We start from the raw sequence: 18,184 nt of genomic DNA, 5'->3' as shown, positions 1-18,184 counted from the left end.
AAGTACTCTACCTTGCTTTCCAAGCAATGCCCACCTCCACCTCCTCCAATTTTCACAAAAAAATTGCAGAAATTAAAAAACAACCACCACAAAATGGCTCTGCACTATAAAATGGCAGCCAGAAATGACATTGGAAGTCATTTCCGAGTCATTTCCAGCTGCTCAAAACTGCAAATAGGCGAATTTTAGCCTATTTTTATAATGCAGATAAAGAAATCAGGTCTCTAAGAATACGTGAAATCGTGGTTGTTGAAACCACAGATAATGAGGGCTAATTATATTAACTTATAAGACATCTTGAAAAACCTGCCTCCAGGGTTGCAGATATCTTCAGGTATGTACTGTGTGTGTATATGTATTTCATTTAAGTTCAAGAAATATAGTATATAAATCCTCTTTCCTCTGTCTTGAAATGAAGTGGTATTTCATTACCTTTCTGACCTTGCCTATGAAGAATTATGTTTGTGACTGTAGAGGAAATGTTTGATTTTGGATTTTTCTTCCTGCCATCTCACTGTCAATGGATATACCACAGAGTTTTATGGCTTATATGAATCTGACTTGGATAAAGTGTTCCAGTTGCCTACAACCACCTTCATAGGAGGAAATGAGACTATGCTTTCTTTACGAGAAATCATCAAGCGGTTGGAGGTCAGTGTAATGATTGTGTTTTGTATTGCTCTTTTCTCCTAAATGGGTGTTCAATTATTCAGATCTGGATCGAGATCCATCAAGATCCATAAGTATGGGTTCTGCACCTGCACAGGAACCTCATGGTAGAAATACCACAGCTCGTTGAGGTGTCTGAGCCCCACCGCCACGCCTACAGAATGCTATTTAAAGGCAGGCTGGGCGCCATGTTCCTCAGTTCTTTTCTGACCGCCGTTGCATTAGGAGCTTGGTTCTATCGCTCCTCGTTGGATTAGTTCTTCAATGTTTATTGCTAATTTTGTGTGTTCATCTAAAAAAAAAAAAAGGATGGTTACTTTGGTTATTTTCGACTTGTTTTTGGCTTCTGGACAGTGTTGGTGTTTTTTGACCTTTGGAATGGACTTTTGACTACACGTATTGCCTATCAATATGGCTGAGAAGAAACTGAGCTTTAAGAGGTGTGAGAGCTTCAAGGCTAAACTCCCCTCAAAAAATCTCCATGATTTGTGTCTAATTTGCCTAGGAGAGGAGCACAACATTTCTACATGTAAAATCTTTCTCTCCTTTTCAAAACAGACTCGCAAGAATCGGGTGCTTTGGCTTTGCACCTCTATCTATGATTAAGTATTAACTCACTTGACTCTGGTGAGCCCTGCCCATCGACGTCGGAAACACCACCGAAAACACCCTTGACATCGAAGTCACCCAAGCCTTCGACATCAATGTCAACCGCCACAGCTACAACTTTTCTGAGCCCTAAGCCACCTTCAGGTGCAGGCTCAACACTGAAGCCCTCAAAGTCGAAGACTAAACGACTGGCTTGAATGCTAATCCTTTGACTCCAAAGCCAAAGAAGGCTAAGATTATCAATCTGACTAGAGAACGGCCACCATTTCCAACTGACCTACAGCACCTGCTTTTGAAACAGCCACCAGCGTTGAAGTCAAAGACTGCCCTCGACACTGACCCATCAACAAGATCTTCTCCAGCGTCGAAGAAGTTGCCAGATCCCTCACTGTTGACAGAGCCTCTCGATGCTGACCATCCACCGACACCTATATGGTCGACATTGAGGGCTCATTCATTGCCTCTGGCTCCAATTGCCTCTTCAGTACTGTCGACGCCGACTGATCATCATCGTGGCACTCCATTGACACCAATGACCGCAGCTCCATGTTTTCCACCTGCGATGTCGACTCTGCATACACCGGTACTGTTGGCATTGAGTCAGGTTTTACCTTGATGTCAGATGCTGATGCCGATGTTTGATGTTGATGAAGAGGAGTCAGACAGAGGTGCCATTTTTGGATCCAGACACTTCACCCATGTTGTTGTTGATCCTGGGTTCACCCTCTAGTACCCCATCCACATCTACATTCAAGGGGTTTCTTCCATCAAGCACCGACAGATCTCACCTATGCTCATCTGCACCACCTGTGAATCATCCTTCATCTAATACTCTGTTGGCTGCTGGTCTGGAGGGCCCATCAGTTTGGCGTTCATATGGTTTTGCTCATTCTTTAGCAGCGGGCTTTGCTCTTGCTATAACATCTATGGGATCCTCCTCTCCTGGTGCCCCATATGATTATCAGGAAAGGCCATGGAAATCCATTCCTGAAAGGTCATACAATCCTATTTCTTCCTCACTGGCAACTAACACCTTGGCAAGTGGGGATGCTCCAAGCGGACCTATTACATTTGCGTCTGAATCTACACAAACTCTGGCATAAGCAACACAAACAACACCACCATCACCCAGGGCTGTGGCCACCCAGACGTGTGCACAGTCTCCGCCTATAAAGACTACTACTGAGACTCAGACATGTATTCTATCTTCCCCACCTGGATCTCCATCAGACTATAATTGCTTCTCCAATTTTGAATCCAATCCTGATGATCCAGACGGTTTGGCTGATCCCCCACCGATGTGCCACCCTCCACCTATGTTTCTCCAAATGACAAAATGAAGGCCTACCATAAGCGTGTTAGAGCAGTGACAGAAGCTTTGGGTTTGGATCTGAAATTCAAGCTATCTACAACAGACGATCCTGTATATAATTTCATGGTAAAATCACAGGCCAACCAACCTGTGGCTCTTCCCATTCTGCCAGTGGTTTCCAGAGCAGCAAAGTGTGCGTGGGAGGTTGTACATACACCAACTCCAAAAGACTAGAAAGCTTGTACCAAGTACAATAAAAAGATAATACTTATCTTCTAAAGCATCCCGCACACAACTCCAGCTGATGAGGGTAGAAAATTAGATCTCTTAGGGAGGAAGATTTACTCTACTTCCTGTTTGTAAAATAAAATAGCGAATTACTCTGCCTGCACAGCCAAGTACAGTCATAACCTGTGGGAAATCCTTCAGAGTAATTTAGATAATCTGTCATCCGAGGAGATTAAGAAGAAATTCCAACAGACCTTGGATAAGTCAGCGGAACTCACTAGGCAGCAACTGAGCACAGCAAAACACCTTGCTGAGTCAGAATCTCGCTCTTTAACTGCAGCTTTCTCACTAAGGAGACATGCATGGCTTCAGTCTACACCTCTTCAAACCAATTGAACAAACTTGTTCGTGTCAGAAAATTTTGCATGATAGCGTTACAACAGATCCCACCACTTCTCTATCAAGAGAATAGGCTTGCAGTGCTGGATTTGAAAGATGCCTATTTTCATATTGTCATAAGGGAATGGCACAGGAGGTATCTACATTTTACCATAGACAAATGTACCAATACAACATGTTACCCTTTGGACTTTCCACTGCCCCAAGGGTGTTTACCAAATGTATGGCCGTTGTGATCTCCCATCTGAGGATGCAGGGTATTGCAATCTACCTGTACTTGGATGATTGGGGACCGAGGAGAGTTACTTTCTCAGACACCGTATGTTTTAACTCTTCTCCAAGACTTGGGGATCCAAGTCAATTGGAAAAAGTCCCACCTAGAACCAGTGTGTGTCATCAACTGCATCAGAGCTGTGTTGAACACAGAAACCAGGAGAACGTACTTACCTCAAAAAAGGTACGAATGCACCAGGGACCTGATCCAAGTTTTCCAGCAACATCCGTCTCAACCGGCTCAGCTAATTCAATGTCTCTTGAGCCTTATGGCGTCCTCCAACATATTAGTACGTCATGCACGGTTAAAAGTGTGGAAACTGCAACTTTGGTTTCTGTCAGTTTTCCATCCAAACCGAGACAGTCCACACAAGCTCCTGGAAATTCCATTACAAATACTGCACTCACTATTGTGGTGGTCGAATGACCAGAATCAACTGGAAGGGGTTCCTTCCTAGATTGCGTCTCCTTCAGTTTGGTTGACGACAGATGCATCTCTACTGGGTCGGGGTGCCCACTGCAAGAACCATCAAATTAAAGGCAAGTGGACCCCACAACAAGCCCATTTACACATCAACTTCTTGGAGAAGCTGGCCATTTTCCAGGCAATGAAAGCTTTTCTACCACTATTGCAAGGCAAAGTCGTGCAAGTGTAATTGGACAATACCATGTTCCAAGCTTACATCAACCGTCAGCATGGAACAGTGCCACAGACCTTCTGTGCACTTCAGCCTGCAGCTGTGGCACTGGTGCATCAGGTGTACCAGATAGCCATCCACATAAACGGCCTGGACAATGTCCTAGCGGACGATCTAAGTCGCACGTTTGCACAGCAACAGCAACACAAATGGGAGCTCAAGATGGAATATATTACTCCTCTTTTCAGCTTATGGATGAGCCCTACCATAGACCTGTTCGCAACTTCAGAGAACATGAAGTGCATTCATTTTTGCTCAAGGGTGGGACATGACCCTCAGTAGCTAGGGGACACTTTCCAGGTGGAATGGACTCGAGAGACACCATACATGTTTCCACTACGTCCCTTGGTAAGTTGAGTAGTGATATGTCTCCTGACTGTTCCAACATCATGCATTCTAGTGACTCCATGGTGGCCAAGGCAACCATGGTTCCCACAGGTATTCAAACTATCGGGAAACCATTACCATTGTCTGCCTCAAGAACTAGATCTCCTGTCCCAAGACATGTCTTCCACCCAGACGTACTCACACTCCGTCTGATGGCATGGTGAATCAGCTTCTAAATAACATCTCGCTCAACCGAAGAAAGCCCTCCACCAGATATAACTACTTGGCAAATGGTTGCATTTTAAAACCTGTGCAGGGCGCATGGTTTTCAGCCTAAGCAAGCTACTATTAAGGATGTACTCCTCTATTTGACTACTTTAAAATCGCAGGGTTTGGCTAATGTGTCTCTAAAGGTTCACTTGGCTGTGCTCCCTTCCAAGCATCCGGGTTGTGGTGGCAAGACTCTTTTTCTCAACCAGATAGTAAAGCCTTCCTGAAAGGCCTTATGAATGTGTAACCACCTGTTCGTATTCCTGTGGAACCATGGAGCATTTCCTTGGTGGTCAGCATCTCCAATGCAACATACAGTACTGAGAAATTTCTGTGGAATATTATTGCTCTATATACTAGAAATACATTTGTGGAAATGAAAAAGGTGGGTGGGTAGATAACCTCTGTATGGCCACAGCATAGCCTCTGTGAGGATGATGGGAGTTGTAGTCCAACAACCTTGGGGTCCCAAGTTTGAGAATGCCTGAGATAAACTACTGTGGTTTTGCACCCATTCAGATAAACTATGCCATGTACAAGTGTTCCAAGGTGAACTGTTCATTCATGTATTATAAATCTTTGGTGTGAAGTTACAGACACATGAACAAAACCCATATAAGCATAAAACTCATCTTCACAAAAAGGCACAAAGATGTTTTCAAACTTATCAGTTAACCTCCCCAATGCTGCTATTCTATGTCCACTTATTTAAGTTCACTGGAAATCCCTGGGATTTCTTTCAAATAAATCTGTTTAGGACTAGGATGCCAGCCAGGGGGAAATGCTTCAGTAGTTTTCACTTAAAAGAACACCAGTAATATTATTCATTTCACCAAAGTCTGAAGAAACACCAGAAGCAATCAGGGCCCACTCCACTTGTACCTACGCTTCATCGGCTGCACACCTATTGGGGGTAACTTTCACAGACATCTGTAAAGCAGCAACATGGTCCACAGAATTACCTTTCATTAAGCACTACGCCATAGCTGTGCGCCCTGATGCCGAGGCAAGCTTCGGGAGAAGCATCTTGAAGTGGGTGTTACAATAATTTCTACCGCGCCCTCCTCTATGGGGAACTAGCTAAACACTCATACTTATGGATCTCGATGGATCTTGATCTGTAACTAATGATCTGGTAGAGATCCACTGACATCCATAAGACCCTCCTGGACCACTCCTCTGCACTAGTGCTCTGCTATGTGTGCATACCAGTGTGCATGCCATTCTCCTTCAATTCTGATGAATTCATTTGCTTTTCTGGATGATCATCCTTCATGGTAGTCTCCAAGAACTGAGGAACATGGCACCCAGTCCGCCTTTAAATAGCACGCTGTAGGCGTGGAGACGGGGCTCGGATGCCTTGACGAGCTGCGGCATTTCTACCATGAGTTTCCTGTGCAGGCGCAGAACCCATACTTATGGATGTTGACAGATCTCTACCAGATCATTAGTTACAGGTGAGCAACCTGTTTCCCCCCCTACTTTTAGCCCCTTGAAGATGTATAAATGCAGTCAGCCAAAAATTAACATTACTGTTATATGCATTTTGAATGCTTCAAATACCAATTGTCAAGGAGAAGTTATTGGTCCAGTATCCTGCTAACGTGTAGGTTTTGACCTTGCAAGGAGGCCCATTTTTTAAGACAGTGCACTGATTAAGCTTCACTTGTAGTCCCCATTGGCCCAAATGAGCTGTTGCTCCTGAATGCATTGTGGATTGCAGTTATATCACTGGAAGACCTAAAATATGGGGGTGGGGGGACAGAGAAATATGTTCCATCTGGCCCACTGCCGTTATCAGACCTTTAATTCAGCTGTCATAGCAAGTTTTCCAACCTTGCTATTTGGGAGGCATCTGCTGAAGAGGACTAGGATTGGACCTAGAGCCCCACAAAGTATATGATCTACCATTTTCTATTCATGGCCCCTTTCATTAGTACATCTATGTGTGTTTCTTAAATTCCCTTTTTATTTCCTTAAAAAAATCCAGAAGTATTTAATTGACTTTCACCTGAAGCATCTGTGCAGACCAGGGGCATAACTATAACAGGGCAAGGGGAGACAGTTGTCTGGGGGCCCACTGCCTCGGGGGCCCCCCCAGAGGCAAGTCACATGACTGATTCCCCGAGCTGCGCACCCGCCCGGGCTTTCTTCAGTTGTATTCATTCTCTGAAATTGATGTGAGTGTTAAGACTTGGAGCTACCAGAACAAAATGTCTTTCTCTAGTACCATTACATGACTTGTATCGTCCACAATTTACAAAACCTTTAAAAAAATAATTTAAGATGATGTTCTATTGTGACACATAGGTGTGTTATATCTATATCTATAAATTTTACTATGCTTTTTGTTACCACTATTCAGCTTCATTTAAGATTTCTTTACTTCATGGGCTGAGCTTGAGTGAGGGGGGGTGCATTTTAAAATCTTGTCTCTGGGCCCACTCCAACCTTGCTACACCCCTGGTGCAGACATAATGCTATTTGAATGCTATCCATGATTTGGGAATTGATGTGGAATATGGGATCTTGTACTGCCAGCTCTTGTGCTCAAATCTCCTCTGCCTTTTAACAATGGTTTGGTGTCATGTTTGACCATTGCTGAATGTGATCAAGGAGTTTCCTAAAGCTCTGTTCAGAAACCAGTCAGGAGGGTAGATATGAGGCAAGAGTGGGATGATCCCTGGAAGACCTACAATATGGGGGTTGTGGCGGGGGAGACACTGTGGCAGTCTCACAGTCTGCTTCTGGTTACAGTTTGGAAAATTTTGTCTGCACAGGCCTTGAATTCCTTGGGTGGAGAGGAATGTTAAATGGTAACAGTCCTTTTATGCTTAACACTTGCTTTGATTTATAAACTGACCTTTCTACCTTTTCCTTTTTATACTTTAAAATTTGTCATTTTACCATCCAGAATACATATTGTCAACACATTGGCCTGGAATTTATGTTTATCAACGATGTGGAGCAGTGTGATTGGATCCGGCAGAAGTTTGAGACTCCAGGTGTCATGAAATTCACCAATGATGAAAAACGGACATTGCTGGCTAGATTGGTGCGGTCAACAAGGTATGTTAGAAAGAAGCGATAGAATGCCCTCTGGCAATTGCATAGCAGGGCAATTCTTGCACGTTGTCGTAGCAAATCTCTCTGATAAAGAAAAATATTGTTCCAGCTCATTCTTGGAAATAGCAAGGTGTCGGGTTTTGTCCAAAGCTTGGAAACAGGTAGGCTGAAGAGAATGGGAAGAAGCGGTGCTAGTAGTTTGGTTGCATTCTTTCAACAAGCTGAGAGGGACACCATGGAAGCAAAAAGCCTATGAAAAATAGTCATTTTCTGTTAGTCCACATCATGGTTACTGAGCATAACAATTAAGGTTGTTGTAGAACACTTGCATAGTCAATTTACATTGTTACTAGAACAAAACATTTGCCTTCCATGGTGGTGTTTGTTTTATCGAGACAGCAGTGGATCATTCCTGCCCAAGTTTAATTAAAAGAGAAATGAATTTGAGCCAGATGCTTTTAATAATCAGGTTAACATGGCATTTGAATGACAAGCTGTTAACAAAGTGTCACACAGAATTTTTTCTCATTTATCTTCCTGATCCAATTTTTTTTTAAAAAATAAATCAATATGAATTCTCTGTTAGTTACTGTTTGTGATGGTTAACTTTAGAAGAAATTATTCTGAAAATAGGAAGAATCCTAACAATATCCAGTTCATACCCAGAAAGTGTCAGGAATGGGAATTAGACTAAGCTTGCTATGTGCCTGTTTCATTCAGAACAAGAGCTAAAAGAATGATTTTTAACACTGCACTCTTTGCTGTTTTTGCATTGTAGGTAATATCAGTTTGAGGGCAGTGTCATAATGTGTGCCAAAAATTAAAAAAAATGTACCAAATAAATTAATTTTTGTATCCAGTCTTGTAAACTGAGCAGGTCTGCCATAAATTCACCTAGCTTGTACATTCTGAGTTTAATATTTGGGGTTTGGCAAATTCACAAAAGTGGCTGATAGGGAAGGAAAGGTCAGTTGGTAAATGGGGATTCTGTGGTTAGGGAGAAAATAAGGCTAGGAGTATTTCTGCTTACTTTGTAGGGACACTGGGAATTGTAGTTATGTGTAGAGACGGCATATTTCTCTATATCTAGGGTTTCCCTTAACCCAGTACTTGAAATCTACTTTAAACTAGGGGTGTGCACGAAACAGATTTTGCGTGTCATTTTGAGATTGAAAAGAAACCTGAAATCCTTAAAACATTTTGTCAAAACACTCAAAACGGTTTGAGTTGGTTTCGTGTGTTTTGGCCATAGGGAACAATGGAGAACTCAAAACACCCCATTCTCCCCCATGGATAGCTCCTAGGGACACCAAAGTGGGTTGTGTGGTAGGGTATGATGGGTGCTATCTACCACCCAACCCACAAAAGAAATGGGCAAGTGTGCAATTTTAAACAGATTTTTAACCTTTCCCCATAACCTCCATAGGATCCTATAGGGAAAGGTTAAAAATTTGTTAAAAATTTTGTTCTATGCACTATGCCAACAGACCTCAATGTATGCCTTCATCTACACGTTCTTCTTTTCAATCTCAATCAGACCGTCCCTTTCGCCAGGACAGGTTCTTGCAACACTGTAAGAAGCCCCTTCCATCTTCAGAACTGACTCCAGCCAAAGACAGGTACCCTTACCATAAGCAGGCCTGACTACTTTACCACTGTGACGTGACTACAACCTCATCTCGCTGTCTGGGAAGAGATTACATCAGACAGTTGGGTACTTACCATTGTTGGACTTGGCTACACCACAGAGTTTGTTCGACGCCCCCCCAGATTCTGGCTCCGTGCTGCTCCTCCCACTCTGACTCTCTGGAACAAAATAAAAACACTTCTTTAGAAAGGTGCTATAGATCCAGTTCCTCCGAAGGTTAAACAAGTTTGTGACCTACAAGCGCTTACTCATGCTTTCTGTTGTAGACATTACTCCCCTCTTGTCCAAAGGAATGTGGTTTGTGTCCATAGATCTAGAAGACGCTTACTACCACGTAACCATTTGCCTGCAGCACAGACAATTTCTCCACTTTCAAGTAGGGTTGGAAAGGTTCTAGTTCAAGGCTATGCCTTTCGGCCTTTCTTCCGCCCCAAGAGCCTTCACCAATATGCATGATGGTTGTAGTAGGCTGTCTTCAAGAGCAAGGTGTTCAGATTTTTTCCATGACTGGCTCTTGGCAGCTCAGTCAAAACATGTGTTACAACACCACAAAAGTATCACCACAGACCTTTTTAGAATGCCTAGATCTCAACTGTATGAAGTCCGACCTGCAACCAACAACCAGAATCGAATTCCTAGGCATTGTGTTCGACTCTCTTAGAGCAGCTGTCTACCTTCCATTGGAATGCACCACAAAGATCAAAGATCTTGTGCAAACTCTACAAGCCACACTACTTCACACTGTAGGGCGTGTCCAGCAGCTGTTAGGACTCATGGCATCCACCACGTATGTTCTATTTTCTGCACGCCTATGCATGTGCCCCCTGCAAAGATATTTTTTTGATGTGTTCGATCCTCTTCAAGACCCACAATGGGTGCGACTTCATCTCCCTCTTAGTCCAGAGGTCCCTCAGGTGGTGGTCCATGGAAACCAACCTCTCCTGTTGCATGGACTCTGCTAAAGCCTCAGGCTTTGGTTACTATGGACATCTCCTTATGCAGTTGGGGCTCCCATTACTGTCAGGGTCTCGACTGGACTTGGCTGCACGCTGTCGACATATAGTGACGAATGTTGTTTTTCAGCAGGGAGTAGCCGACTGACGACGTGATATATAGTGCAAGCCACGAGAGCTCCCAGCTGGCAGGGATTTAAGGCTTATCAGCCCTCTGCAATAGGCGTTTGCTTTTCCTAAGAGTCTCTAATTGATCCCTGCGTCTCGTGACACGCCGCTGTTGGGGAGTCGGTGGGGTTTGGTTACATGGCTCTTCTGATTGGTCTTTCACGATTTCTGCTGCCTCAGGTTGTTGTGCCTGCTCAGAGTCATTATCCACAGCTGTTTCATGAATACTGACAGCCGGGCTCTGCCCCTCAGGCACTCCTGTATCGCCTGGAAAGTTAACAGCTTCCCCTTCCTCCTCGCTGTCAGAGATCGAGGGCGTGACAATTACCACGGTTTTTATCTCAGCAGCCACTGGACAGTACACAAAATCAGGCTACGCATCAACCATCTGGAGCTCCTGGCTGTCTTAAGGGCCGTGCAGGGTTTCTGCCCCAACCTGCAGGGCCAATATATACAAATACTGACAGACAATACCATTGTCAAAGTGTATATAAATCGCCAGGGCAGCACAGGCTCTCATTCCTGGCTCCATCTGACTATGTTGTTATGGGAATGAACGCTTTGTCACCGGATTCACCTCTCGGTGGTGGACATTCATGGCCAGAACAACACCTTGGTGAACCGCCTCAGCAGGATGCCAACGACAACGCACGAATGGAGGCCGCACCCTCAAATCCTCCAGAGCATCTTCGAGACTTGGAGGATACCACAAGTAGACTCTTTCTCTAGTACAGAGAACCATCAATGCCCACTTTTTAATATGAGAGTGGGCCTGGGTTTGGGTTCCCAAGGAGATGCATTTACAGTAAGCTGGAGCCCGTTCTTCACATACATGTTCCCGCCAATCCCCCCGTCTCCCTGTCGACTTCTCTTTTTATCACCCATCGAAAACCTCAAAGGGGAGGTCGAGCCTCTACCTAGTCCAGATCTAGTTGGATTGTACAGATGATTAAACTGTGCTATTTATTAGCAGGAAAAGTCGCCCCAGTGCATCCATGCACATTCGAAGCGAGCCATAGTGACATTGACTGCCTTCAACAAGGGCCTACCACTAGAGACCATTTGCCAAATGACCACATGGTCATCTCCTCTCTCATTTGTCAGACATTATGCCTTGGATGTTAGGGCCAGGACTCATGCTGTGTTTGGATGCATGGTCCTGCAATCTATTTTTCAGTGCTGGTATTTTTGTTGTTGAACTGTTTTTCTTTATGCACTATGTTCTGGTTAGTTTAACACGTTTGATCTGCATTTGGCTTTGTGTCTTTCTTCCATCTCCTTATGGTTCTTCTGCCCTCCTCCAGGTTTATTCGCTTGCTATGCGCCCAATTGTGTGATGGACAGATACCACCCAGAAGAACATCAGGTTGCTTACCTGTACCTAGGGTGGTTCTGGTGATCATCTGTCCATTCACACACGCACCCTCTTCCCCACTGCAGGAAACCTTTTGCAGCAGACTCCTAAACTGAGGAGGTAGGGTGTACATGCGACCTATGGGGAGCAGGGAGGGCAGAGCTACTACCAAAAATGTGTTCTAAAATAACAGCTTGGAAAGTTCTGGACAGGCCTTCATGTAGATGCGAAGTCCAGTTGTGTGAATGGAAAGATGAACACCGGAAGAACCCTAGTTGCAGGCAAGCAACCTGATGTTCTGCCTTTGAGATCCAGTGAAACCAGATAGTTATAGCAGCAACAGCACAGTAAGCATATTATACTTACTCAGTGCTGAGAAAACTAAAAGATCAATCCTGCCTGCCATGGAAAGACAGGAGGACAGAGCAGAATTCTTTCTTCTCTTCTGCCTGCCTGCATCTGGATAACACCATGGCCTCTCGTGCTGGGCCCTGCTTGACAGCCTGATACATGCGTCAGGGCACCAGTCCACCATCTCATCATTGGCAATGACGTGTGTGTGTGTGTGTGTGTGTGCGCGCGCGCGCGTGCATCAACAGCACTAAGGGGCAAACTGTGACACATCTGGTTCTGGGATTGGTCAGGATGGGGCTAATTGCCAGTGGTGTTGCAGGGGTGACCATGAATCACTCATCCTCCATGGTCAGCTCTGGATAGCCCAGCAGGGGGAGGTTGGCCTTCAGGAACACCATCCGTTCCACCAAGTCAGCATCCAAGTGTGATGGGGTGTCACCACATCCAGACATGGTGATGTATTGTCCAAAACTGTATTGGCTCTGCCTCCCATCCTGCCACCAGCTCCTGCAGGTACAGCAGAACACACTGCTCATCACTGCTGCGGGGCTCAGTGGGCTCCTCTCACACCCCTGGCAAGGTGCCAAGGAACCCTTCTGTGAACCACTAGGTGGAACACTGAGGTGGAACTCACAGTTCACTTGGCTTTGCCAGGGACACCATGCTGCTGGACTGGGAAGTAGTGGTGATGCTTCTGCTAAGGGTGGACTGTGCACTAGCACTAGGTGCTCCACTACCCGCCTCCTGGTCACGCCCCAGGCTCCTCTCCTTTGTTCACCTATCCTCTTCAACCAGGAGGTTCCTCCACCTGGGCAGCTAGGCAGGGGTGACTGCTTTGCCCTTCATTCTTGGGTCACATAGGCAGGACAAAACATGTGCTGCCAGTGTACCCAAGGGTGTCCAGAGCCAATCTGCCACCCCTGCACTCAGCCAACCTGCCAAGGCAATTTCTTACTTGGTGGTCACGTGGGCAAGAGCTCACCCATCATCTTCTCAAGGAGCAGAGTGGCAAGCAAAGCCTGGCTCAGTGTTACTGTCTTGGTATACAAGCTGTTCATGGCAACAAAGAATAGCTCGAGTGCCAAGACAACCTCGGAAAGGAGCACTCAGTCCTGGTTGGATAGGTCTCATACTTCCAAGCTGAGCCTCTTTGCCAGGGTGCGGATGGCCAGCTCTTGCTTCTGCAGGCACTGGAGCAAGAGAAAGGTAGAGTTCCACTGGGTTGGAACATCCTGAGGGATCAGGTGTTCAGGTAGGCCCAGTTCAAGATGCCTTTATTTGAGCATACACCTATCCTTTTCTCTCTGATGGAAGAAAGCTGCTATCTGGCGACACCTCCACAAGAGCAGTCGTGGCAGCAGCACACAGGCATCCAGCACCGTAAGCGGGGATGTCTCATCTGGGTGCAGCCCCAGAAAGGCCAAGCGCATCCCACATGACCAGGTTCAGATTGTGCACCACGCAATGGATGGACACAAATTGAATCTGCTTGGCTGCCCTCTTTATGTTGGCAGCACTGTCAATGATGATGAACCCTCAGCGATGGTTTGCCTGCCTGGTCAGCCATCTTTCCACCTGGTGATCATGGCCACTGAAAGCTCATCTGCCATGTGGTTGCTGTCTTGTACCTGCAGATGCAGCACGGCCCACCTGTGTTTTGCTGCATGGGAGGGGCTGGCCATGCCCCCAGCAGCAGATGTCCCCTCACTCTCCTGCCCCCACCAGTGCACCATGAGGGACAGGAGAACAGCATGCCTTCCACTGCTGCTGGTCCACAGATCCACAATGAAGTGCACTCTGGTGTCAGGCACTGATGTGTGCAGCAGCCATGACATGGTCTCCCTGCACGCCCAGTACAGGGAGGGTACCACCCACCTGATGAAGGTGAGGCATGGGGATTTTATAGTTGGGGGCAAGCAGTAGAAGCAGCCAGCAGAAGCTAGCTTTCTGCACCACCTAGAATGGCTGCTTATCCAAAGCCATCATCTTGGCAATGGCCCTGGTGATGAGATGAGGCTCTGGGCGAACAGAATGCTTGCCCGCCAACTAAACCCACTGAGCAGGTGACTTCCCCTGCTTGGGAGCAGGAGCCTTGCTGCCTCAGGTTGGGGTGTACACTCGGCCTATTGCTGCAAGCAGGAACAGAGCCCCACAGGTGATGCTGTTGCAGGTGCAGCAGCATCCCTGACATTGTAAAATGCTTGGCCTGTGTCCCGCAGAGGATTCAGACAGCATGGGTTGGGTCACCATGGCAGAGCTCAAAGTGGTCCCACACCATGCTCCCTTTGGTCTGGGACTGTTTCGGTGGTGGCGGTACTACTGAGGCTGCTGGTTCCTTCTGGGGGTTGCTGCCACCACCATCCATGTTCCTGGGCTGTGAAGGTCCAGAAAGCAGAAGTACTTTCTTCTGCTCCTCCTCAGTCTCAGGCAAGGGGGTGACATTGCCAACGAGAATTGGGGAGGATGGAGCGAGTGATCTGGCTGGGCTAGCAGCTGGCAACATCTTCTCCTCTGTTGTCATGAGAAGAGCTTCTTCTCTGACAGGGGAGGACCTCCCTCCTAATTCTACCTCAGCTGCCATAACTGGCTGCGCTTCAGGACAAGGCTCCTTGAGGAAAGGGAGCCTGCGTGGCACCATAGCAATGGGTATGAGCGGGATAAAAAAGAACACCAGGGAAACAGAGAGAGTCTGGGCAGGCTGGGCACCAAGCAAGTCACAGCACACCAGCCTGCCAAAAAATAAAATAAAATAATTATTTTTAATTAAAAATGCAGTACAATCCAGGCATGCAGCAGCAGCAGAAGCAGCAGCAAAGAGGTGCACCTTGGGGCTGCAAAAGGTGCGGGCGGGGGAACAGTCAGCACAGCACTCTAGATATTAAAGCCACTGGCTACAAGAAGAAGAAGAAACACACACACACACACTGAAAGCAGCACCCAGTTAAAACCAATGGAGCTGCTGGTGCAATTTAATTAAAAAAAATTAGAAATGGAAGAGATGAAAAGGAAAGCATTTTCTGGCACTGCAAATTAAAAGGAGAGGGGGGAAAGAGAGACAAATAAGCTACAGGCACTCTCTGGTACTTGGCCAGGCAGGGCCGCAAACGCCAACGCTCTGCTTTCCTCTGCTGTTGCAGTCTCTGTCCTTCCTCTTCAAGAGGCACTGGCACACTGTAAGGGCTCTCTGCCTTCCAGGCCCTTAAATACATCTGAAACTCTCTCCTTTTGTGCTCTTTCTCCCTCCTGCCTCCCCCACAGCCAATGGGGGCATAGTTGCCCAAGACCACACTTGATTTGGATCATAACAAGCCCATGAGTAGAAAGATTCACTGTTGGAGTAAGCTGGTATAACTCCATGGCGCTACTTAGTTTGTTCCATTATCCAAGAATCTGCCCCTTGGTTCTTATAGTTCCATACTATTTTTCTTTTTAACTTTAGTACATTTCTATACTGCCCATACAAAAAGGTAGCTGGGTAGTTCATGATATAAAACCAATTAAAACATTAACATAATTAAAACTATTTAAAATACAATAAAAATGCTAAAACCGAAGTTTTAAAACTAAAAACTACTAAGCAGCTGCTAAATAAAAGGGGATATTGGGGGCTGTTCACACAGTTGCACACATGATTGGGCATGAAGGTAGGGTTCAACCTACCTTCCACCAGATGACCCTTTGCAGCCCGGGTGGTCCACAAGCCATGTGCCCACACAACCAGTGCTGCCGAGAGCAGCGTGGATGACTCTCTGCGCTGCTTCTGGCTGTGCTGGTATACAGAGGCCGGGACTCATTGTTCCAGCCTCCTTGAATCCCACAGTATACCGCATACCAGATGCAGTGCACTGGGTGATTCCCCCGGGGGGTGGGCACTCTAGGCGTCCATCTCTGTGTCAGCGTGAGCTGCAGACAGCTCGTGTTCACACAATCCTGGAGCCAGGGTTAAGCATGCGTTTGCTCCCTTAACCTTGGCTACAAGTCAGGGTTTGGCGCCATAGCACCGCCAGGATCCATGGAGATCCTGGCAGTTCTCATGGGCAGCCATGCCCAGGTTTGGCTGCTTAAGCCTGGGTTTAGCTTCTCAAGAGAACAGCCTCATTATTTAACCATTTCAGTTTTTACTCTGTTATAATAACTCAGAAATAAGACCTACTGGTTCCAATGGGGCTTACTCTTTTTCCATAAGTGTGCATAGAATTACAACCTTAGCTTTGTAACTATAGTTTATATTTAGCTGCATGTTTTAATTGGGGCATTTTTTTGAGAGCCGCAATGACAGCTTTGGGGGGTAGGGTAGAGCAGAAAAGCAGAATATAAACTTATAAGTTAAATAATAGATTGTAATAATAGATGTTGTGACATAACTAGTCCTCGTACAGCGTCGTACTAGTCCTCGTACAGCCTGATGCAACCCCTGGAGTTTTCTTGAAGAAGCTTTCCCCCCCTTTATGTTTAAGTTTTTTCTAAATGCCTCTTATAGCATTAGTTAAATGACTCTTCAGTTATGTACATGGCGTCTAGCACGTACACATTTAAAGGAAAATCTACTTAGATTTGTTGGCAAGACAGCTTTGATTTGCCTAGTTAGATGCTCTAGTATAGTTGCTGGCCAATAATAAAGCATTATATCATCATCAGGTTGAGTAGCTGTGTCATCCCGGACAATTTCCAAGCTTGCTGATAGTTTAATGCTGATATTTTCTTTCCTTCTTTCATGATGCTTTGCAGCTTCCTGCTGTATCTACAGAGTGAATGTTTTCTCCCCTGCGTTTTGCAGAGAATTTTTCATTAAGATGGATAGACACCTATACATGAAAAGCAAGAAACCAATTTTGAACTTCTCACATAGATGTTTTCAGTTGGGCAGTCTGCTAGTTTCAAATGGCATGCGGAAGCTCCTTCAAAGAATATCTGAGTGGCAACTGCTCTACACTACAGCCATAACTGTTGAGAACTCCCAAACCTGAACAAGGGACTTCATGGTCTGGATCTGGGACTTATCTAACTACCTGTGAATGTCTATGATTGGGTCCCCGTGCCCTCTTCAGATGCAGAAGAAAGGTGTTCATCATTGGTACCTGAAAATAGGCAATAGGGTTGTGCATGGCCGTCATTGATGGGATCAGTATAAACCATATCCTAGTAGTAATTGAATCATGCACTGTATCCTTGGGGTGGTTCAGACTGGATTGAGCTGATACACTGAGGTGATGTCCTATTGGAGCATTTTCAGAAACTATTCAAGTGAAATATGCCTCCAATAATCAGTAAACTATTTGATACCATACTGCTTTGTATTGATATAGAAGGGATTCTCAACATGTGGGTCCCCAGATGTAATTGGACTTCAACTCCCATAATTCTCAACCAAAGGCCACTGGGGCTGGGGATTATGGGAATTGAAGTCCAATAACATCTGGGGACCCACACATTGAGAAACCCTGTGATATAGTATTGAATAGGATTGGAGGGTGGGGGTGAGGCTTATCTGTATTGAAGAGCTGGCTCCTCCAAAGAAATAGGTTGCCTTCTGGGTGGCCATGATGGCAGCTTTTCAAATTGCTGCCTTTTCTTTCCTGGTCTTGCCCTGTTATGGGGATGCAATTATAATGTATCACCATGTAATGCACCAGGAAAGAAAACAATGTCATGTTACATGGTAACCATCCCTGCCCCTGCCCTGTTTTCAGTAATGCACCAGAAAAAGGACGCAATGTTGCTTCTGTTCCTGGTGCATTATACACTGAGATCAGGCAAAAAGGGGTGGTGATTTGAAATGTCACCATGGCTGCCCAGAAGGCAGTCTATTTCTTTGGAGAAGCTGGCTGGTCAATACAGGTAACCCCCTCCCTGCCC

The 18,184-nt window shown here is 45.7% G+C and overlaps 1 protein-coding gene across 12 annotated transcripts in view; it reads left to right on the top strand.

Annotated features, from left to right (window-relative positions):
- Positions 1-18,184, top strand: part of OGDHL (oxoglutarate dehydrogenase L) — a 111,641-nt gene that overhangs the window by 27,541 nt on the left and 65,916 nt on the right. For all 12 annotated transcript variants that reach the window (XM_053305768.1, XM_053305764.1, XM_053305765.1 and 9 more), the window contains 2 exons: positions 536-651; positions 7,700-7,854. In XM_053305768.1, the coding sequence (XP_053161743.1) occupies positions 536-651; positions 7,700-7,854 (271 nt within the window). The remainder of the gene's footprint in view (positions 1-535; positions 652-7,699; positions 7,855-18,184) is intronic.

Source organism: Hemicordylus capensis, chromosome 3, assembly GCF_027244095.1.
Source record: "Hemicordylus capensis ecotype Gifberg chromosome 3, rHemCap1.1.pri, whole genome shotgun sequence".
Classification (NCBI taxonomy): Eukaryota; Metazoa; Chordata; class Lepidosauria; order Squamata; family Cordylidae; genus Hemicordylus; species Hemicordylus capensis.
The sequence above is the reverse complement of the archived record's forward strand: the minus strand, read 5'-3'. Positions and strand labels throughout refer to the sequence as shown.